Source organism: Platalea leucorodia (assembly GCF_965183815.1).
Source record: "Platalea leucorodia genome assembly, chromosome: 1".
Lineage (NCBI taxonomy): Eukaryota > Metazoa > Chordata > Aves > Pelecaniformes > Threskiornithidae > Platalea > Platalea leucorodia.
In genome coordinates this window covers 5,328,341-5,351,616 of record NC_138823.1, presented here as the reverse complement: position 1 = coordinate 5,351,616, position 23,276 = coordinate 5,328,341, and the positions used below count along the sequence as shown (strand labels likewise).

At 39.8% G+C, this 23,276-nt stretch overlaps 1 protein-coding gene across 2 annotated transcripts in view; it reads right to left on the bottom strand.

Annotated features, from left to right (window-relative positions):
- The window catches only part of TRAPPC9 (trafficking protein particle complex subunit 9), a 518,256-nt gene that overhangs the window by 285,485 nt on the left and 209,495 nt on the right, over positions 1–23,276 (bottom strand). Inside the window, exon 20 of one of the 2 annotated variants that reach the window (XM_082318003.1) lies at positions 14,160–14,240. The exons of the other annotated variant lie outside the window; for it this stretch is intronic. Coding sequence (XP_082174129.1) covers positions 14,225–14,240 — 16 coding nt within the window. The 3' untranslated portion in view covers positions 14,160–14,224. Of the gene's footprint in view, positions 1–14,159; positions 14,241–23,276 lie in introns of those variants that run through there. 2 annotated transcript variants of the gene reach the window in all.

Below are 23,276 nucleotides of genomic sequence, written 5' to 3'. Positions count from 1 at the left end.
CGGCACATAAATATGCTCACAAACGGTCTAAAAATAACTTTAAGCTGCCTACCCACAAGGTCAGGAGCAGTAGACGCAAAGAACCGAAGCTCTACAAAAAGCTTCCAATAAGGAAAATACTATTGACAAATGTGAAGGTGTTGCCACCGCTTCACAGCTATTTCTATACATTTTTTCAGTGTCAACTGACACTGCGTTATACTCAAGCTAAAATGGCTTGAGATGTAGGAGTAATCTCAAATATGCAGTTCTCATCGGTGAACCGCTTTACTGGTGTTCAGAGCATACTTATTTGAACTTATTAACTGCAATTAAACTTTGGTGCATGTCCTTTCCACTCTTTACTAACGATGTACTAAAAGAGAATAAAGATAAACGCATTTGAGAGGCATTAAGGCAGAAACCAGTACTTTTCAACAATTCAGCGCAGTCCCGCGTGCCTCGTTGCTGTGAATGCAGAGGACACGTACAATGTTCATCACACTACATCAGAAACCTTGTCCATGTGGATCTTCTAATGGATTCTTCTCCAGCTCCTGGTAGAAACTAAAGCAGCCATATCATAGCACAACCGTTACTTTAACATACTTCATGCTTCTCAGAGTTGAAAAATATCATGGAAGTAGTGATAAGGATGGGGGCTCAGACTTCCTTGAGAATTGTTTTTTTTTTTCTGGCTGTGGCAGGTCTATGCTTGGTAGAATATCATATCGTAAGATAGAGAGCTCCTCTTTGTAGACCTTGAAAAACAATCTAACAAGACCATCAATAAGTGTGCTCTGAACACCAGTGAAGTGATTCACTGATACAACAATTTAGGGACTTCAATGATTCTGCATCGAGTTGAGTTTATCTAGCTTGCAAAAGATGAAGGACTAAGTCGATCCTCCTGGGATTTGAACCTCTGATTTAAGAAGTTTAAATATTTCAAATCTGATGCTTCAAGCATTCTCCCATGCCCTCCAGCTATACTTTTTTTCTCACTATGCTTTTCTTAAACTTTAATGCTTTCCCTAGAAATGGGCATAGAAAGTATTTGATTACCAAAGTAAGAAGTCATGGGCTGAAACAAAGCCATAAGAAATACTGCAGCTTGTCAAAGGTGATAAGTGCCTCTGATTATCCTTGACTGCATTCCCTGGGCTCAGCATTTCATTAAATAGCAATGCTCCCTTTTAAAAATAGATTTACCATCATCTTGTCCTGAGGTTCTTTCATGTTTTTAGCTAAAGCTATGGACAGAAATACTACTTTCCTCGGTAATTATATCTGATTTTCAGTTTCAATGTTACTGATAAGATTTGTTAAGTTTGGGTAATATGACCTAAAACAAGTCATGAAAACTAAAGCAGCTTTTTCTCTGTTCTAAGAATCTCCCTTCAACTGGATGAATGAATAACTCCCTGGGAGAAATTCTGAAATGCCTTAAGAATTATGTATTAAATTAAATGAGGCGAATTTGGCTGTTACATCCTTGAAGAAGGACAATATGGTCACACATTGATGGATGTCAAAATAAATTAGGTTTTTTGCTGTATATCAACAAAATTCTTCTAGCACATTTCAGGATAGAAAGTGTCTGCCTGATCAAAATCTGTACTTTTTTTTTTTACTGATTATGATATTATTTCAAGTAAAATGACTGACCATGTAGGGAAAATATGAAATATCATGTATTTATGTGGGTGGAAATCTTAACAAAACATTGAAAAGAGCAAATGTATTTTCAAATAAATCTTTTTTCTTGATATAATAGACATAAATGGCTCTGCTCTGTAGAATCCTTATCTAATTGGGGACAACAACAGGAAAGCTGAACTGATGTACTGTTAACTGAAACTCAGAAAACAACACTTTCCACAAAATGTCAAATTTCCATTTCCTTTCTTCATTGGTAGAAGACTCATCAAACGTCACATGAGGTTAATGCAACACCACCAGAAATCAGGACATAAAGAAGAATTAAAACACAATACTGTCTCTGAGCAGAAAATGTAAGTTGCAGCATCCCACAGATAAGCTTCAGAGTACTACCCGTCTGCGGATTAATTACTTATAGGGAAAACGTAGTCAGAATTATTTAGCGCTTCCTGCAGGCCAAGATGTTCTTCTAAATTGGAAACTCTAACTCAAATATTGATGACTTCTGAAAATAGTTTTGAAATGGTCTACCATTACATTTGTGATAAGGAGATACTCAGTTGTATTCTAACGAAAATCTCTTAAAAATACAATACCTATAACTTACCCTAGTAGTAGATGAAGAGGTGAAAAGAAAGGAATGAGGGTTGAGCTGGTATCCCAAATCAACATCTGACTGATTTTTCATTGAAAATAAAGCTAAGGCAATAAATAAAAGAAAACTACATGGCAAAAATGGGCAGTGTTTTGTATTCCCTTTTTAAAGTAAATACAGCAGAATTGTGAAATACAGACCTTTTGCATCGCTATTTCCTAAGATGTAAAAAATGCATCCTTCTATGGCTCCACTGCATCTTATATCAATGGAGAAAATACTTAAGGTACAGGTTGAATTTAAACTCTTAGAGAAAAAACATTAATAGAGCAGATATGATCATTATTCTTCCCTTTAGTCTAATTAAAACCTATAGCTGGAAAGATTCTCCAGGGTCACAGAGTCCAGCTTCCAGCTGCAATAAGCAATATATCCCGCAATGCAAAGCCCTGCCCCAGGAGAGGAATAACCCCAGGCACCAGTAGAGGCTGGGGCTGACTGGCAGGAAAGCAGCGTTGCTGCGAAGGCCCTGGGGGTCCTGATGGACAAGTTTTACATATGCCAGCAATGTGTCCTTGTAGCGAAGAAGGCCGATGGCATCCTGGGCTGCCTTCAGCAGAGCACTGCCAGCAGGTCGAGAGAGAGGATCCTTCCCCTCTGCTCAGCACTGTTGAGACACACCAGGGGTCCAATGCTGGGCTCCCCAGTACACGTGAGACATGGGTACACTGGAGCAAGTCCAACCCAGGGGCATGAAGATGATTAAGAGATGAGAGCATCTGTCATACAACAAGAGGCTGAGAGAGCTGGGATGGTTCAACCCAGAGAAGAGAAGGCTCAGGAGGGTCTTATCCACGTGAATAAATACCTGATGGGGGGCAAGGAGTAAAGATGACAGATCCGGGTGCTTCTCAGTGGTGCCCAGTGAGAGGAGGAGAGGCAATGGGCACAAATCAAAATACAGGAAATTCCCTCTACATATACCAGAAACCTTTTTTACTGTGAGGATGGTCGTATACTGGAACAGGTTGCTCAAAGAGGCTGTGCAGTCTCCGCGCAGTCTGTGATTGCGTATGTGATTCTGTAACCTTACCCATAAAATTATCAATTCTGTCTTCAAACTACTTAGGAAGACTGGAAGGGCAAAAAGCCAGCCTGAAAGTTATTCCAGAATGTCCATCCTCTAACAGTTCAAGGTTATCTTTACTAATAAATAATTAGAAAGCAACGGGGGAAAATCTTCAATTGATAATAAATAAAATATCCCCAAACATTAAAGGGGCTGAAAAACACAGAAGAAAACATTTAGAAGATTGCCCTACAGGAATAAATATTTATGCCATCTGCAAAAGGAAAGCATCTCTATTTATCAGGTGAAGTTATGCAGTTGGGTTGGATTTTTTTTTTTTTTTACATTCAAGTACTTTGAAGATTGCTTGCATAAGGCATAGTTAGCTCAGAAAACATGTTAACGGAATGGAAGAGAAATGTACACAAGAACCTGTGGGATCACCTCCCGCTCATTATCCCTGCCCTCACAAAACCCGAAAGTTGTCTTGTACATTCATTTCATACTGTTGTTTCAATTAATTTCACAAAAAAGATTTCTCTGTAAGGATATCTCCAACCTTTGGTTATTCTCAACATCTACACAAAATATCATCCGAAGGGAGAGGGGAAAAAAAGGAAAATCATCTTTTGCTTCAGAAATGTGTTCATTTGAGATAGGGAGCGGCTTAAGGTGAAGGAGTAAGAGGAAAATACAGGCTAAACTGGGGAATAAGTGAGAGAGAGAAGGAGAGCAAGACGCAAAAGGGACCCCCTAAGGAATTTTATAATGCTGATTTTTATACGTGGCTACTGAATGCACCCAGAACGGAGACAAGGCAGATGTAATACCCATTCCAGGTCAACACCTGAGTACAGCCCCGTAGGTACAGCTGATGAACAGACTCTGCAGAATTTAGCACTTTAGCACCCAGCGACAAATAAACAGATAACACGAAGACAAGTAAACTCGTACAGGTATGCTGTTCTGAATCGCTCAGCAGCTTTCAAAGTGAGCTCTGAACTTAATCTAATGAGAGTTTTAACAGTAAAGCCCAATCACCACAATGATTGTGGAATTGCATTTTGCTATGGTTTTTAATTACTACAGTGTTTAAGGTTGCCAATTTACTCAACAACATTCTGTATCAATAAAGGACACTATTTACAGAGTACTTAATAAATAGGAAACTGGGTTCTAATGGGAATCTCTTGAAGTGCTAAGTTCTGCCACGCAAGGAGGAGGGTGCTGGTTCAGAGCCGTAAGTAAAACTAACCATAATACACCAATACGGCTCAGATGAAATACACTTCATTAAACTTCAGATAGATGAAGAATTTGGTATAACAGTAAAAGTTCTATTCTCTTTTTATTTGAGAAGGTCAAAGAAGTTAGTGCATCTAAGCTCAGTATTCAGCATCCTGAATCACTAAGACTTGGGGTATAACGTAGTCCTTCCTCAACTGGGGTTCAGAGATAACTTTCTGCTGGATTCAGAAAAAAAAAACAGACAATCCTCTTTGATTATTCTCTCAGATTGCTGATTATCATGCAACAGATCACCATGCAGTGGTTATAAAACACCTCCATGAACTCAAAATAGTATGTTCAGCATGGGGTATCCATTCACTCTTCATTAGCAGACAGCTCTCCTCCACCAGAATTGTAAAGCTTGTTATTCTCATGTTCTCTTTTTGAGCACATATCTGACTCCAGTATCACAAAAATATTGACAACAATCCCTTCAAGTAAGACCACTAAAAGCTCATCAAATCTGTACTTCCCCTCTACTACGGTTTCATAGAGGGTTCTTGGTGAAATTCAAGGTCTCAAGCTTTACTCCTCAAAATGCTCCATATTATAGCAATAACTATCCGTAATTCTTTTATTACATAAAGGAAGTGAATTTCAGGATGATGTTAAATGGTTGTAAATATTTAAAAAAAAAAAAAAATAAAGCATTTCTTAGTTTTTACACTTGTTTCCATTAAATTCATTTCCTTTCACACAAATCCTCAAAATCTGAAACGTTTCAAAGATCAGTCATAAAAGCAGATTTTTCCTTAGTGTCCCCTTCTGTTTATTGCTACTCTCAGCACCTAAACCAGAGCTTGAAATGTGTGTGTTAACAGATTCTTCTTGCTCATCTCCTTCTACATCCAAGCATATCAAAGAAGCCCTACTGCTCCTTCAGCAGCAGAGCTCCTGTTGGATTAACAGGCCAAAACACTGCCTGCCTTCATTAACACTCTCCTGACAAACCACGAGGGTACTTGAGAGACTTCACAAGAAGAAACTTGAAAGAGTCTATATTGGTTTGAAAAGGCTTGAAGAGTATAAATAATGTTGTAGTAATTAATTAGCATCCTGTCTTTACCGCAGCTACCAAGTCCTTGACCAGTCTCATTATTACTTTTATCTAGAAGCCACTACATCATGTAATAATAAGTGCTCTCCAATGTAAAAGGCTAAAATAATAGAAATAAGGAGCAAATTACCAACACAACTGAAACGATTTTCTGAGGTTATGCCAGTATGTTCAAAACAAGTTATTTTAAATTAATTACTACTGAGGAGTGCAAGCAGAAAAGACAGAACTAATGGCAGGCCACGTACCCCAAGCATTAAATCACAGTAATTCAGCTTATTTGGGTATTTCTTTTTATTAACTTTCTGTAACTTCTACTTCTAATTCTTGCACTTTCATTTCACTAGCTAGCAAAAAAAGGTAGAAAACTGTAATACAACTCTCCATCATAATCAGGCCTTATCTGACTTATGACCATTTAATTCCGTATTGATTCTTCTTTTTTTGTAATCATACCCAAAATGAAACTGATCCTTTGCCCTCTGAAGACAAAGCTGAAGACAAATACACAAATTTGCCGAGCAGCATAATAAAGACTATCATGGCTTACAGAGAATACTCTCTGTAGGAACAAACCTTTCCTTTACCTTGACAGATGCAATTCAAAATGGGGCACGGTGTGAAATCAAAATATTGAAACTGTCAAATATAATGGCTCTTCTGGCACACCATGCAAAACTGAACCTTTATTTTACAGACAAGAAAGATGTTTTATTGCTTTAGCAGACCAAGGTCTCAAAGACGACTCAGACTTACCCTGAGGAACATAGAGATAAAGGCAGATAAACACAAAGCACATAGACAAAGCCCAGCCTTCTAGCGTATCTCAGGGGGGAGTCTGCACCCCAGAACAGATAATTTTACTGTTGAGAACTGGAGGGGTTATAATTCTCCTCTTGGTTCTCTTCCATGCTAACAAGCACTATCAAACAAGGATGTCGTGTTTTTAAGCACACTCTAAGATTAACTCTTCTTTCCCGAACCCTCCTCTCCTCTGACGTTTTTTGCTATTTCAGCACCACTAATCTTCCTGTTGCACAGGAATGTAGGTTCCTACATTCTCACTTCTTTCACTCATTTTTCTTTCTACATTTCCATTTTATTAGATCGTTTCCTTATAATGCAAGTTTCTTCCCAGTCTAAGAGATCCCAGCTCTTTTTCTTCTCCATCCGCGAACACAACCTCTATGCCTAAATCTGAAATGACTGAATGGGTTATCTTACTATTTCAAATTCATTTCCTTAGATTAGTTTTTGATGCTCTCCAACCTAATCCCTGCTTCTTCCATTTCACAGTCTTAACAAGGATTACAAACATCTCATCAAGATCAACGTCTGCATCATTATCGTCTATAATACTTGTGCTATGTTTGACACAGCCGACCCTTGCTGCTTTCTATTTACATTGCAATCAAGAGAACAACACTTTATTCCTACTAGAAAACATCCAATTTGTGGCAACTTCATTTTTTTCCATGCTTTTATGTCTGGCTTGTTGGGCTCCAATTTCAGTTTCCACTTCTGATCCAATCATCCAACCTAGCCAAAGCTCTGCCCTTGCTCTTGTCACACGTCTGCAGCTTTGGGCATGAACCTCCCAGTCTCCTGCCTTCAGCCTCGCTTCTGGCCATGGAGACACCTTATTCCTAAGCCTGTAGACCATTTAGGTTCTCTGATTTTCTAAGCTTCAGGCCAGAACACATTTTTTTGATCAGGCATTTGCTTAATTACAACTTTTTCCTGTCTGAAAAATCCAACTTCAATCCATTACCCAGACACAATACCCCAAAGATCATATTGTCTACTTGGAATTTCTTAAAATAGGACATTATTCACTTGCTGGCCAAAGGCAGTTCTGTACCCTCTTTGCTTACCTGGATGGTACAAAAGCAGGTTAATGCCAGCAGATGCTCCAGTATTGCTCCTCAGAGAACTCTGGCTGAGCATATCACTGCTTTTTTATCCTCTGCATGTTGCTACTGTTTTCTAAAACTGTTTCTGAAAAATGAAGTATTATTTCTCCTAGGTTTTATAATTTATTTCTTTATCAGCATGTTCTGCACATTATTCAAGACCGTTGACAATAATTAGGTTTGCTTTAAACACTAAGAGAACAAGATTGGGTTTGGAAACTTGTCAGACTTATTTCTGAAATAAAGCAATAAAAACCCATTAAAAAAGTGCAATGAAATATGCGTGTAACAGTAAATGATGATTTAAAAAAAAAATCTTAGACTAGCAACAGAATGCTGTCATAATATGTATTATTTACTTTAAATGGCTTTAAAACCCTGTAGATGAACATTATTCCTGTGCAAGATCATTACTTCTGTGTAAACCTATTAGACACTACACTTAGATGTGACTGTTTCATTTGTATGATCTGAACCAGACTTGAAAAATGATGAATTTCCAAGTGATTAACTCTCAGCATGTTTGTTTTTCAGTAGATTCAGAAAAGCATACTCTATTCATTGTTAGTTTTTAATGCACTGTATTTTCAACTACAGCATTGTAATTATGTACTTTTTCACGGCATCAGTATTGCTACAGGAGATCCGGAGCTAAACTATGACATGCAACACTCAGCCCACAGGTAGTCTGCAAGGCATCGCTGATCACTTGGTAGGCTTGCCAGGTACTGATAGAACTTTTGGGAGCCTAAATCAAAGCTAAGCATGCTTCAGTCTAACTGTTCAATTAGCTCATCAGAGTAAAATATGTTAATAGAAAATTACAACTTTTTTTCAGATTCAGTGTATGTGCCCTGTTCTTATAAATTCTACTGAAACTATTTCCTACCGGCTTCAGTTACATACCAGATTACGGCTAAATCAGTATTTAATTGGATCCGACATGGTCATTTTTGTGACACACACAGTGGAGGTTCCAAGGCTCAATCTTTCACCAAAAGACGGTACGGAGATCAGGACTGCAGGACACGGAGACCCTAACACACATTAAATTCCTAAAGGTGCCCAAGCACGCTGGCACTGGGGGATCTTCCACACCTAAGAGATGACAAAAACTTACATTCTGTCTTCTCCAGTTTCACTTTTCCTTATATATGCAATCACTTTAACTGAAGTACAACAGAGCATACCGTGTTGGCCTAAATTTTCTAATGTGTGGAATAGAATCCCATGTCCCTGGAATAATTACTACCATTTCTACCATTTCAGTTTAAACTTTTCCACAGTATTCCACACCCAAGTAAGAATAACTTATTAAAAAAAAATTATTTCTACTATAATGTCTTATATCTGAAACTCCTTTATATGATTCTATATCTGTCATGCAGTTTCTACCTCTCCATCTGAATGGTCTTAAAATAATCAAAAGGTTCCAAATCAAGCAAAGCAAATACTTACTATTTTTTAGACTTTAAAAAAAAAATACTAATATTAAAATATTAAAAATCATTTCTTGTTTCCCCAAATCACATGTATTTTACGTATTCAGTACACATAGCATATAACTGGAATCTGTGTTCTGTTGTAGAGCTTGGACAAAGCATCAAGGTCCCACCTCTACCACTGCAACCTGATGTGAATTGAATGAGTTTAAGTAAATTCAATGCCTTTAAGGAAGCAGGTTTAATAACCTGCTAGTAACACTGCCGTAACTACTCAGGTTTGCAACAAACAGTTGCAAAACCATTACATACTCTTTCAATGAACCTGTGCTGTATAGAGACTTATAGAACTTGTGCTCCATGAAAATAAATGTGTGACTGTGATTCTGCGATTCACCTACTCAGAGACCCTCAAACAAGTAGATATGCCATGCCTGACTGGAATGTGCTGGTTGTCAGGAAGCCACATCTGGAAAACATTTGTTATCAGGATCTCGGCAGATGTTGAAGAAAAGCAGGGATGACTCCTGCTGGAAAAGCAGCTAACCAACCTTTACATATCGATCACATATATTAAGTGCAGAGAACTGTGAAACAACTTGTTGCACTTGCCCATGATCAAGAACAGAGATGAAGCCATTTTTAGACTGTATGTAACACTGCAATAAAGCAAATTGGCCACATGGACGCGTCTGCTTCAGAAATGGGTATGCAGAACTGATCACTCTGGTAATCTGTAATGCTATACCTGTAAGCAGCATCTCACCATCGCTAAAGGAAAATATATCTCTAATGCTTGTGGCTCCTCTAGTATCCTGCCTGTAAGGCATAGCTGTAATTTGGATGCAACAATTATCTTCTAGTAAATAAAGTAATTTTGAAAACCTGTTAACTTCCTTTAGATCCGCGTATTTTATTCTTGATCGGCACCTATTCAGTTTTCATGCACAAATGGACATAAGCTATTTGCAATTTTTATTCAATAAAACAAAGCAGAATATTTTACCTGAGAAGAGGGTACAAAATAACATAAACCAAACCCAAATTTTATTTTAACAGTACTGAGGCAGCAAAGATATCTCTTAGAATTTAAAAAGAGTTAAACCCTAATCAGCTTTGGTCTCAGAGATCAGACATCAACCACAAGCACAGCCATGATTTGAAAATTACAAATGTATTCCCACTTAATAAATTAACCTTTTAGTTATGAACCTCTAATTACTTTCTATTTACCATATGCCACTAAAAGAAAACTCTGAACTGAACAAGTAACTTCTGATTTTCCAACATATTTTCAACATTCCTCAAATGAAGGCTAGGAAAGTTACGGGATACACAGGATGAAACACTTCAAAAGCCTGCAGTGTGAAAAATACAGCTGTGCATATATATACATATACATATACATATATACATATGTAATGTACAAAAGAGGCACCAATCTCTGACATATTTCAGACCTGAACAGAATGGATTAAAGTGAATTGCAGAAAGCACACCAATAAAAATGGAAATGCCAGAACAGATTTTGAGAAGATCTGATCATGATGAAAATTTTCCCTTACATACTCAAAAATAGTAAGTTTTTTTTGCTGGTGTAAAGAAAACCCATGAATGAGATAGGGAAAATAACACCGTGAAAGCAAAGTAAAGAATCTCCTGCTTTTCTGGATCTAGCAAAAAGACTGGGTAGATTTCATGTCCAATCAGCAATGCCAACAAAGCCATCTTTAAAAGTGATAAAGAACAGCTCAAAGAACCTGAATATAATATTGGAACTATTTGTTATCTCTGAAAGGCAAAAAACTAAAAAAAAAAAAACTAAAAAAAAATAAAAAAAAATCCATCAAACAAAACAAATCCTTTTCAAAATATTTTTTAAAAGAGAGAGATTTCAAAAATAAAGGTCAAAAAGTCATTAGGCTTGACCCCAGAAGGACCAGTTTTTACTGGGCACCAGATTTCCCGGATCATTGTCAGTTAGGGGAGGACCTTCAGCATCCTCATCTTACACAACTCACTCACCAGCTGCTGTGAGGAACCTTCCTACTCCTTTCATCATTTAGGATCGAGTCGCATCAGAAGCGGAGATAAATGCTTGGACTTCTGAAACTGCTCTTCAAAGACACGGGAGTAGAAGGCACATAGCATCTTAAAAGAATCATGTCTTAGAAAACTCAGTCCTTAACAGCAAGAGTACACTTAATACTAGGATTCTGTTCTTTGTCAAGTTACTATATTCCTTAAAGACAATATAACAAGTTATCTCAGGTGGAGATAACAGCTCAGAATCTTTTTAACGAAGGTAAAACAGAAGCACAGGAAGTATTTGGTCAAAACTCTTCCCTCTGAGAAATTTTAGAGAGCACTACTTTTAGTCAAAGAAGTTATTTCATAAGGAGAAAGAATAATAAAGTCTGTTTCATAAGGATTTGTGTTCTTTGACTCTTCTTTATGCTCTAACCTCAGACTTGATTTCTACATGTTCCCTGCCAAACAACCAAAAAGCTCCAGGTGTCAAATCAAAAATACATTCACTAAATTCTGCCTGTCTTTCCCAGAATAGGGACAGTGATTTTTCTCTTTCCCCTCTACCCATCAATGATTTTGACAAAACTTCTAGCAATTAAATCTATCTTTGAGACCTCCATTCCTCAAATTTACTAATGAATTCAAAACTTAGTAGTGACAGAACAGAAAAAGCAATTGCATCAAACTTGGTTTGTTAGAAAACTAGATTCAAAAAGGGAGTTTGGAAAGGTCAGGCAGAGCGTTAATCCTCACCATAACCACTAGATTCCAGGTTCTGATAATGAAAACAAAATCATGTGCATGGCTTCGCAGTATATAAAGTTAACTACCTTTTGCAGGATTTAAGCCACTTTTTGGTAAAATAATCAGATTTAATCAGAGCTAAGTCTTAAACCTCAGCTTTTGTCAGTTTGTGAAATATTTGGGAGGTACGAAGAGTCATGAATGGTCTTTCCACCACTTCGGTCCCTTGGAGAGGCTGTACTCTACTGTCCATCGAGGGAGCATTCTCTCCAGTGGTCTGGTACTTCTACCACGTCTGGCACCCAGTAGTAATAGCCCTCAAACCAACTTTTGTAGATCAAAAACACACTTAAGAATCTTGAGATATCTACAGTACATCTTAGTATCACATAGCAATAATGTTTGTACAAAGACAAAAACGCATGGGACAACGTTTTCAAAAGCGGAAGAGTATATTGTAAAGACCTAGTTATATATTTAACTAAAGGCCAGTCAGCCTCACCTCAGCCCCTAGCAAGGTGATGGAAAATATCCTTGAGGAAAGCGTCTCCAAACACATGAAGGACAAGAGGATAATCGGGAGTAGTCAGCATGGATTTATGAAAGGGAAATCAGGCTTGAACAACCTCATTGCCTTATACACTGGGGTGACTAGCTTGGTGGGTGAGGGGAGAGCAATAGAGGTTGTTTCTACCTCAAATTTAGTAAAGCTTTTGACACTGTCTCCTAGAACATCATCACAGACAAGCTGACAAAGCATGGGTTAGATAAGTGGACAGGGAGGTGGATTAAAAACGAGCTAAACTATTGGGCCAACAGGGTTGCGATCAGCGGCACAAGATTCAGTTGGAAGTCAATCACCAGCAGTATATCCCCGGAGGCCAACACTGGGCCCGATGCCATTGAACATCTTCATTAATGACCTGGTTGATGGGGCAGAGTGCGTCCTTAGTAAGTTTGCAGAGGATACAAAACTGGAGGAAGCGACTGGAAAAAGCGACCAGAGGGTCATGCTGCCAACCAGAGGGACTTTGACAGCCTTGAGAAATGGGCTGAGTGGAATCTCATTAAGTTCAATAAGAGGAAATGCAAAGTCCTGAACCTGGGAAGGAATAACCCCAGGCACCCCTATATGCTGGGGACCAAACAGCTGGAAAGCAGAGAAGGACCTTGGTTTCCTAGTGGACAACAAGCTGACCACAAGGCACTAATGTGCCCCATACTGCAAAAAAGGCCAACAGCATCCTGGGCTGAATTAGGCAGAGTGTTGCCCACAGGTTGAGGGAGGTGATCCATCCCATCTACTCAGAACTGCTGAGACATACCTGGAGTGCCAGGTCCAGTGCTGGGCTACCCAGGACAAGACATGGGCTTAGTGGAGCGAGTCCATCGTGGGGCCACTAAGATGATTAAGGGACTGGAGCATCTTTCACGTGAGGAAAGGCTGAGAGAGCTGGGACTCATTCAGTCTGGAGAAAGGAAGGCTCAGGAGGGATCTCATCAATGTGTATAAATATGTGATATAAAATGAAGACAAGGCAGCCAGACTCTTCTCAGTAGTGCCCAGTGACAGGCCAAGAGGCACTGGACACATTAAAACCCATGAAATGCAATGTGAACATGAGAAAACACCTTTTTTTACTGTGAGGATGGTCAAACACTGAAACAGGTTATCCAAAGAGGTTGTAGAATCTTCATCTGTGGAGACATTCAAAAGTTGACAAGACACGATCCTGGGCACCTGTGCTAGGTGACCCTGCTTGAGTAGGGTGGTTGGACTAGCTGACCTCAAAAGGTCCATTCCAACGTAAATGATTCTGTGAATGATTCTGTGAAAACATATTTCATTAATATTTTTGATGGAGCATTAACATCCAAAACAAAATGGTCTTAAATTAACTTCCTGAGTATTTAAACCATATCTATTGTCATTAAAAATACAAAGAAAAAACTTTGAATGGCTCAAGCTGTCAGGAGCTGTCAGGAGTTTTTGATTTATATTTTAAGGCATGAAGGTAAAATTTGATGTCACTTTAAACAAATTAATTTTTGTTGCAGATTTTATTAGACTATTACCCTTCTTGAGCTTTCACAAACCTGCTACGGTGAGTCATTCATCAATTGGATTCGTATGGCAAGAAGACACAGAAATGTGTTAACTGCATGAGTACTCCATTCAGTTTCTAAGTCTGCTTAGTTATCTAGAGTTATCCAGATCTAGGATTTAATACAGACTGAAAAGCAGATTCTGAAACTACTAAACGCTTATTGTACACTAACTGAAATTCTTTGAAAATCAAGTCTATGACTAACTTCCATTGAAACTCACTGTTACCTTAGACTTTCTTCAGCACCTTCTGCTTGGCAAAGATTTGTTCAGTGTTTTTCCTGTGGTTTCCACTCTAAGACAGCCTTCTGCTAAGTTATCACGAATAGCTCTTCCTAAAAATCTCTCCCCCTGCAGACAAATTCCAAGACTGCTTTGTTAGGTACGTTGATCAAGATACCCCAACACTTACTTCGTCAAGAAAATGCAGTATTTCCAAAATGATGCTACCTGTTTGGAATCAGCCAGGATACAATCTTATTACAGATAGTTTTCTGTTTCTGTTATTTCCCTCTTTTCTAGGGCATTGCACGAGGCACTGACTATAGTGGTCTTAGGATGAAACAGTATTTTATGAAGAATAAAACATGGAGTTCATAATTCACTACAATGTGTTATACTCTATCACAGTATCAAAAATAATTTTTATAGTTCCCCCAACAATAATAAAAATATTGTCTGTGATGTATTAGATGCATTCTTGTATTGCATTTGCGTGGCAAGGCTTTGGTAGCCAGGGGGGGCTTCAGGGGTGGCTTCTGTGAGGAGCTGCTAGAAGCTTCCCCCATGTCCGATAGAGCCGATGCCAGCCGGCTCCGAGATGGACCCGCTGCTGGCCAAGGCCCAGCCCATCAGCAACAGTGGTAGCACCTCCATGACAAGGTATTTAAGGGGCGGTGGGCACGGGGGGAAACCTGCACAACAGCAGCCAGAGAGAGGAGTGAGAATATGTGAGAGGAACAACTCTGCAGACACCAAGGTCGGTGCAGAAGGAGAGGGAGGAGGTGCTCCAGATGCCAGAGCAGAGATTCCCCTGCAGCCCCTGGTGAAGACTGTGGTGAGGCAGGCTGTCCTCCTGCAGCCCATGGAGGTCCACGGTGGAGCAGATATCCATCTGCAGCCCACGGAGGACCCCACACCAGAGCAGGGGGCTGCCCAAAGGAGGCTGTGACCCCATGGGAAGCCCACGCTGGAGCAGGCCCCTGGCAGGACCTGTGGACCCATGGAGAGAGGAGCCCGTGCTGCAGCAGGTTTGCTGGCAGGGCTGGTGACCCCACGGGGGACCCACGCTGGAGCAGCCTGTTCCTGAAGGACTGCACCCCGTGGAAGGGACCCACGCTGGAGCAGTCCGTGAAGACCTGCAGCCCGTGGGAAGGACTCACAATGGAGAAGCTCATGGAGGACGGTCTGCCCTGGGAGGGACCCCAGGCTGGAGCAGGGGCAGAGTGTGAGGAGTCCTCCCCTGAGGAGGAAGGAGCGGCAGAGACAGCGTGGGATGAACTGACCCCAACCCCCATTCCCCGTCCCCCTGCATCACTTGGGGGGAAGGAGTCAGAGAATTCGGGAGTGAAGTTAAGCCCGGGAAGAAGGGAGAGGTGGGGGGAAGGTGTTTTAAGATTTAGTTTTTGTTTCTCATTATCCTACTCTGATTGGATTGGTAATAAATTAAATTAATTTTTCTCAAGTCAAGCCTGTTTTGCCCAGGATGATAATTGCTGAGTGATCTCCCTGCCCTTATCTCGACCCACGAGCCTTTCGTTATATTTTCTCTCCCGTGCCCAGCTGAGGAGGGGGAGTGATAGAGCGGCTTTGGTGGGCACCTGGCCTCCAGCCAAGGTCAACCCACCACAATTCTGTATGCCTAAGTGAGAGATCTGAGAAGACATTTGCTGCTGCAACTTAAATTAGTATTTTCTTCTTTTTCCATAACTTCGTATTAGTCCTTAATCTTTTGTAATTCCTGCAGCAGCAAGTATAAAACCTAAGAACTGATCAGAATCACTTGTGTCAGGGAGAACACACACACACACAGGAAAAAGACATTTCATTGTCGATGGATTTATAAACAAAACGAAGATACAAAATTGCTGAGAAGAACAAAAATTATAGTTAATGGTCAACACAACAGAAAAGTCAACACAAGAAGAAAAATGCTTCACTAGGTGTTCAGCTAGAAATTCTTTTATGCAGCAAATGCGTACAATTTGCTATATAAAATTTAAGTTTAAATACCTCAAAAGCTTGAAAAATTATAACAGCATGTGAATACTGTTTTCTTCAATCCATATTTAATTTTAGATTTCCAACAGGGCTCTGGCATTTCCAGGACTGACCACAGGACAAAACAATTTGCCTTTACCAATGCTGTAATTTTCTAGGTGACTGTAAATCATCATTTACATTTCAGACCACTTTTGCTGACATATTTAAAGTACAAAGTTTGGAAATCTTTAAGCTGCTCTTTACACACCCCAGCTCTTGGTATCACTGCCTGTATACGTACGTTCAGGTACACGGTACGTGTTCAGCCGCTGCTAGGGCGGTGAATTCGGCAGGGAACAGCTACAGCAAACCCAGAAAGGCAGGTTGTGTTTCTGCTCTTGGCACTTTCCTGCTGAGTCACAGCCAGAAAATCGCTTACCATTTTGTCTTTCAGGCCCCAAATCACAACATACACCTCTTTTATAACGTACTTAAGCATATGGATGAAAAAACATGCGAGACGGACTTTGTTGTTCCAGTTCACTACATTAAAAGACTGAAGTTTCTAAAATATGAGCAGATATCTGTTCTGAATTCGGTTCCTGTTCAGACATACTCAGTGAAGAACAGAGGAAAATCTAGAAAGCTCAACAGTGTGTTAGGAATTGTAGCATCAAATACCTAAGGAAAGAGAATGCTGTTTCCACAGAAGCGCATTGAACGGGCTTCACAGTGCAAAATACCGATTTTGTATCCCACAAAGCTCTGTTACCTTCATTTTAAATTATATGAAAGGCAGACTTACTGTAAACAAGGTATAAATCCTGTCCACCTACTTAGCATAGAGTCGTCCTCCATCTTATCCTTCAAGATGAAGAACGAGAATTAAAAATGCTGAAAGCCAATGACAATCTTCCAGAGCTTTCCATTTGGTTTTTATATTGAAAAAGAGGCTTCTGGTCACAGTTATACACCAGAAAAAACAATGCTGAATGAAACAGACCCCTGCATAGCCCTTGAGAAAGTATATAATCCCCAAAACTCCCTTCCCCCCCCAAATTTTCACAGGGATCTTTCTAGCTTTGTTGCAAATTTCCATTCCCAGCCGTGAATTTACGGTCCTTGTGAATTCCTTCTGAAAAAGCATGGAAAGAAAATTCAATTGTTCTAAGTTTAGTGGATGTATTCTTGGGCTTCAAAGCAACTGAATGCATCAGCCTTAACGTTTCAGAAGTCAACTGTGAATAAACTTTTCTTACATCTTTTAAGTTTGCTATGCTATGTGCTGATCTACATCAGGACCGAACTGAAGATGTTAAAACGAGAAAGTTTAATGTCTAAAGGTTGTGAAGTTTTCAGAGTTTTTCCTCATATGTCTCAAAAGAAAGAAGGCAGCCAAATGACTGCTGGCTGCACCTTTGGGTGAACTCTGCCACGCGGAAACCGGCTGAGTGTAAAACAGGGGGTTGAATGTGCATCTGTATCCTTCACCTTATCAAAAAGTTGAGAATCCTCTGCCCCTTCCCTTCCTCTCACGGCATGGTTTGATTTACTCCTATCATGTTGCCTTCTTTATGGCTACATTTTGTACCTTATCATAGCTGCAATCACGTCTCTTGCTGTTCAGCAGCACTGAACTATTCCTTCCACATTATCCAAAGTTACAGCGCTTGACAGCCCCCCCTTCTACCTGTAACTTTTGTTCTCTGCTGCTCTGTACCCATGAAATGAATACTCTGAGACTGCTCATCAAGTCCCTGCTTTGCTGTCTCCGTCCTGAGCCTGAAAAATGTAACTGAAGTCAATCAAGCAATTAAATTTGAGAGTTCTTAGCCACTGGAAATGTTGGAGCAGTAGTCCTCTAAAACACCTACAGGAAATTAAAGGATGATATCATCAGCCTATGTATAACTTTTTAATTCAGCTTGCTGTACCAGCACATGCCAGGTAACTGCGCTTGTACTAATATCGCACCTGTCCCAGGTGCTAATATAGCACAAGGCTAACTCTCCTTATTGTGCAATCTTCTGTTTATTAGAGACTTACTTTAAATTAGCTTTTCAGGTCTTCAGGATATGGCTTATTTCCTTCTATCTCTGCTGGTAGTAATCTCTAGTAATAAACAACATGACTAATATTTGGTAACAAACAATAGTAGCAGCCTGTGTGAACCAAAACCGTGTTTCAAAAGCATCTATATTATTTCATATCAAAATATCTGAAGGACAAAACAGATAACATTTTAGTTACCACTGAAAGGTGTGATTTAAATTTTTCTGACCAAGCGCTAAAGAATAAAACGCAGAGTTTAGTTGCCAATTAGTCCTGACCTGTAAAGCATTTTCTCACCCACAGCCATTCTGCCAATTCATTCCATCTGTAACTTAAATAGAGGAGGAGGGGATAAGTTAAAAATAGCAGCAGCAAAAAAAGCCAATTAGTAGGAATTGCCACAATAACCTTTGTCAGGATGAATTTAAGGTATAAGGCTCGGAGATAGTTACTATGGCAACCACAGGCACTCGCAAGGTACCATTAATGAGAAATGCAGTATCTGTCACACGAGGAAGTGGATGGAGCAGCAGCCTGACAAGCTATTTAAAGATACTGTTTTCTTCCCTGCCCCCTTTTTTCAAAGAGCAGCAGGAAAGTAAACTGCTACACAGGTAGCTTTATTATGTGTATTTTGCTAATTTTGTATTCTCTTTCCACTTCTTCAGTCACTGAACTGTTAAGACCTCAACGTAAGCTTTATTCAGATTGAACAGGTTAGATTTACAGACATTACCCATGGTTTGTCTACTCTTTGCAAAATAAATTTAGCTCACAACTTGTACAAAAACTCCAAGTAGCAAAAGGTGAAACGTTTCACCTAGGTACCCAAAAAGATATAGCCACAGGACTTACGGTAAAATAATAGTTTTACTCTATTGTGAAACAAGACATTCTGAAACTAAGACAAATATTTTTAAAAAAATATGTATAAATTCTCTTATTTGCCAATACAATCTGCAGCTGTTAATTTTACAAAATATATTTTACCGGTTGGAAATTATCTCAGATATATGTCTGGTACTTTTTCCAAATACACACAAACAAATATTCAGGGTGAATAGCTTTAAAAACCAAGGTTTCTCCTTTTTCTACACAAAGTCCATTTCACTTCCATTTCTCGTTTTTACAAACAAAAGCCAATTTCGAACCTGGACTCTCACTGCCACCACAAGCACCCTCATTAAAGACAAGCCTGCATTAACTCATTACTGTACACACAAAATGACACAGTTCCCTTCAGGACCCTAAATAACATATTTTTCAGGACTGTGAAAAAATAATAAAATGTGTGCTGCTGCTACTCCTTGGTACGCAACCTGGAGCCCTGCGTCCAGCTCGGGGGTCCCCAGTACAAGAAAGACCCATGGACCTGTTGGAGCAGCTCCAGAGGAGGCCACAAAAATGGTCAGAGGCTGGAGCACCTCTGCTGTGAAGAAAGGCTGAGAGAGCTGGGGTTGTTCAGCCTGGAGAAGAGAAGGCTCCAGGGAGATCTTGTAGCAGCCTTTCAATATGTAAAAGAAGCTTATAAGAAAGATGGAGAAAGACTTTTTACCAAGGCCTGTAGCAAGAGGACATGGGGAAATGGTTTTAAACTGAAAGAGGGTAGATTTAGATTGGACATGAGGAAGAAATTTTTTACAGTAAAGGTGGTGAGACACTGGAACGGGTGCCCAGAGAAGCTGTGGATGCCCCATCATTGGAAGTGTTCGTGTCAGGTTGGATGGGGCTGTGAGCAACCTAGTCTAGTGAAAGGTGTCCCTGCCTGCGGCAGAGGCGTTGGACTAGATGGCCTTTGAAGGTCTTTTCCATCCCAAACCATTCTATGGTTCTACAATTTCAAACTACACATGTGGATGGAAAGGTTTGTTCAGTACTACCACCACTCTCAAAACCTGGGTCAGCTCAAAGTAATACAACCCTGGTAATACAACTATGCTGGAACCACAGGGATACACCTGGCTTATATACGGAGTCATTCACTGCTCCTACCCTGACTGTTAGTGCAGATACGGGTCACTAAAACTTTCTCTTCATACCATTTGAAGTTTCTTCTTGACCAAGTCTGGTTTTGTTCATACCAAACTAAATCTTCATGTAGTAGAAGAATCCTACTAGAAGGATCTTCTTTACAAGACCAGAAATTATTATCAACAAATTATTACTAAACTGTACTTTGTTGCCTTTATCAACCCCAAAGAGGCAGCTTCTCTCCTTTTAAACACTGCAAATTAAATACTAAAATCTTTCTTTAAATAATACACTTCCTAAAACCAGAGCACTCAAGAGAACACCCTGGGAAAACCAGATCAATGGTAGCTTGTGATTTAAATAGGTTAAATGTGGTCTTGGCAACTTAGCAGCCAAGCTTTCGCACTGGTAGTAGCAGGTCTAAGATCTCCTTGAAGCTGCGGAAGCTCTGCCAACTCATCAGGAGATGCACAACTCATTAACACCATTTTGATATAAAAGATAGGGCTGAGAACAAAGATTCCCCGAGGAAGTAACCATGGAAGCAAACTTTGGTGATCAGTACGGATAATTTACATGTTAGGCCCTCATTTGTCAAAGGGAAAGGCTTTAGCTGAGATACATCCATGGCTGGGATTTTACCACACATGTTTCACAGCAACTATTAACAGAATTAATATTCTGCCATGTGTTCTGCGGAGTTGACATATATTTCAGTTTGAACCGAACAAAAAGACAATGAATAAACTCTTCAGGAAAAATACAGATGACCTAGTAAACTGTTATAGCAAGAGTAATTTAGAGAGAAAGATTTCCTCATGCAAGGAATGACTCAGTAGATTCTTTCCAAAACAAGATTAGTTTCTGGAGACTCATACAGCAAAGAGGAAAAATTATTTTAATTGCATTAAAGGCATGTAGCCACACAAACAAATATTGAGTATATCTAGTTTCAATACACACCTGACTTTACCAGATTATAATTTTTAATTTTGTCATGTAATTTATACTGCTTTCAGCTTATTTCAAAAATATTAAAGGAAAGGTTGCTGTTCCTGCTTGTCCACTGCTTTCCCCTCTCAGTTAAAGGACAGACCTACGACTAGCTGATTAGCATCAGCACAATTCATGGGAAAGACGACTCTTGAAAGGAAGAAGAGAATAAGCAACTGGGGAACAGAGAAATATCTTAGAGTATTTGAAGAAACTGAAAGAGCACCTGTCATCGGTGAGGAAAATCTCTATTCCATCCCCAAAGAATCTAGTATAAACAGGCTCCAACCCGTTACCAGCTCTGCTCCTTAAAGCTGCACTTCAGCAGTGCAAATCCTGCATCAGCTGCATGTGTGGGAATACTCCAGAAACCTTCAGGTCAGGAGTCAGGAAGAGATCTGCGGACAACAGCAAAACCTTCCGAAGAAGTAAATAATTTAGTTTGTGAAGATAAGATTCATAAAACCATAGAATCATTTAGGCAGGAAAAGACCCTTAAGATCATCGAGTCCAACCATTAACCCAGCACTGCCAAGCCCACCACTAAACCATGTCCCTAAGCACCACATCTCCCCAGCTTTTAAATACCTCCAGGGATGAGGACTCAACCACTTCCCTGGGCAGCCTGTGCCAGGGCCTGACAGCCCTTTCAGGGAAGAAGTTTTTCCTAATATCCAACCTAAACTTCCCCTGGCACAACTTGAGGCCGTTTCCTCTCGTCCCATCGCTTGTTACTTGGGAGAAGAGACCGACCCCCACCTCGCTACAGCCTCCTTTCAGGGAGTTGTAGAGAGCGATAAACCAGTTTCTATTTAACGGCCTTACCGATAGTTACACCAGACAGCAAAACTCTAATCCCATAATTGACAGGGGGGGAAAAAAAAAAGATAGCCAATCATCTTGGGCTATTAAACTTGAAATAGTTTTATAATTCATTCTTCCATTTACAATGCGTGCTTCCTTTCATTTTCTTTTTTCTTCCCCTCAAGTGTAACAGCATCTACATTCCTCTCTCATATTAGGTTCCCTTTTGCAAACATTTTCTTCCTAGCGCTTCCTTTCAACTGAAATAGTTTTCAAGTGTCACCTTCTCATTTGGTGAGATCGTACCAAAGAAGTGAAAGCATCCTACCCCGCGTTGATACAGTACATCTGCTCAAAAAGATGGTTGTTTTGTATCCAGCTACTATTGAACCGTGGGCAGCATTTTCATAGATATATTAAAACTCGCGTCCAATTCCTAAGAGGTAAAACACAGCTCTGAGCTCATCATCCCCTGTTTGAAGTGCGGATTCTTTTTCCACCCTGTTCATCACTTTGGATTTATTAAGACTGAAGCTCGCCTGCCCATTTATCAGCTTATCCTTCTTTAGTTCCTCGCAGTCAGCTTCCCCCTTTACAGCCCAGAGTTTACCGTCGGGGACCTTCCCAGCCCACTGCCCACTCCTCTTCCCCGCTTCCAAAGAGGCTGAGCCGCTCCGGGCCCAGCCCAGATCCCAGAAGGGCTCCAGTGCTGATCTCTGCAAGTGATTTTTCACTACTCTGTCACCTTTCTCTTAACCAGTTAATAACTTTCCTTTCTTATCCCACACCAGCTTGGATTCTCTATCAGCCTTTGGTGGGGAACTCTGCCATATGTCAATAATTACATTCATTAGATCTTCCTTACCCAGAAGCTTGTTATCTCCTTAACAGAACTTCAATGGATTTATGAGCTATAGCTTCCCTGCATAAAACCTTGTTTACTCTTTCCCAATTCAGCACACTTATCCGATGCAGATGTATTAAAAAAAAAAAAAGAAAGAAACCTGTAATTAACCTCAAGTCACCCTCTTTCCTGAGGGTACTCACTTACAATTCAACATATTAAATCTGGAATGTTTCCATAATGTCGGGATCTTTCATAGCCTGAAAGCACCGTATAAGACAAGGAGTAATTTAAAAAATGTATATAGAGAGGCTTTAAACACACCTACAACACTAGATAGAAATCACAGTACTACAGGATTCAGAGTTTCTCTCCCTCAAGTTAGAGTCCTTCTGAGGGCCAGAAAATCAAACAACTCCAATGCTCTTGTTTGAGAACAGCCCATTATTCTTCAAAAATCCAAAGCTCGAGCAGAATTCTTCATTTTTTATTACAGCTGTCAACTCTAAGAAAACAAATTA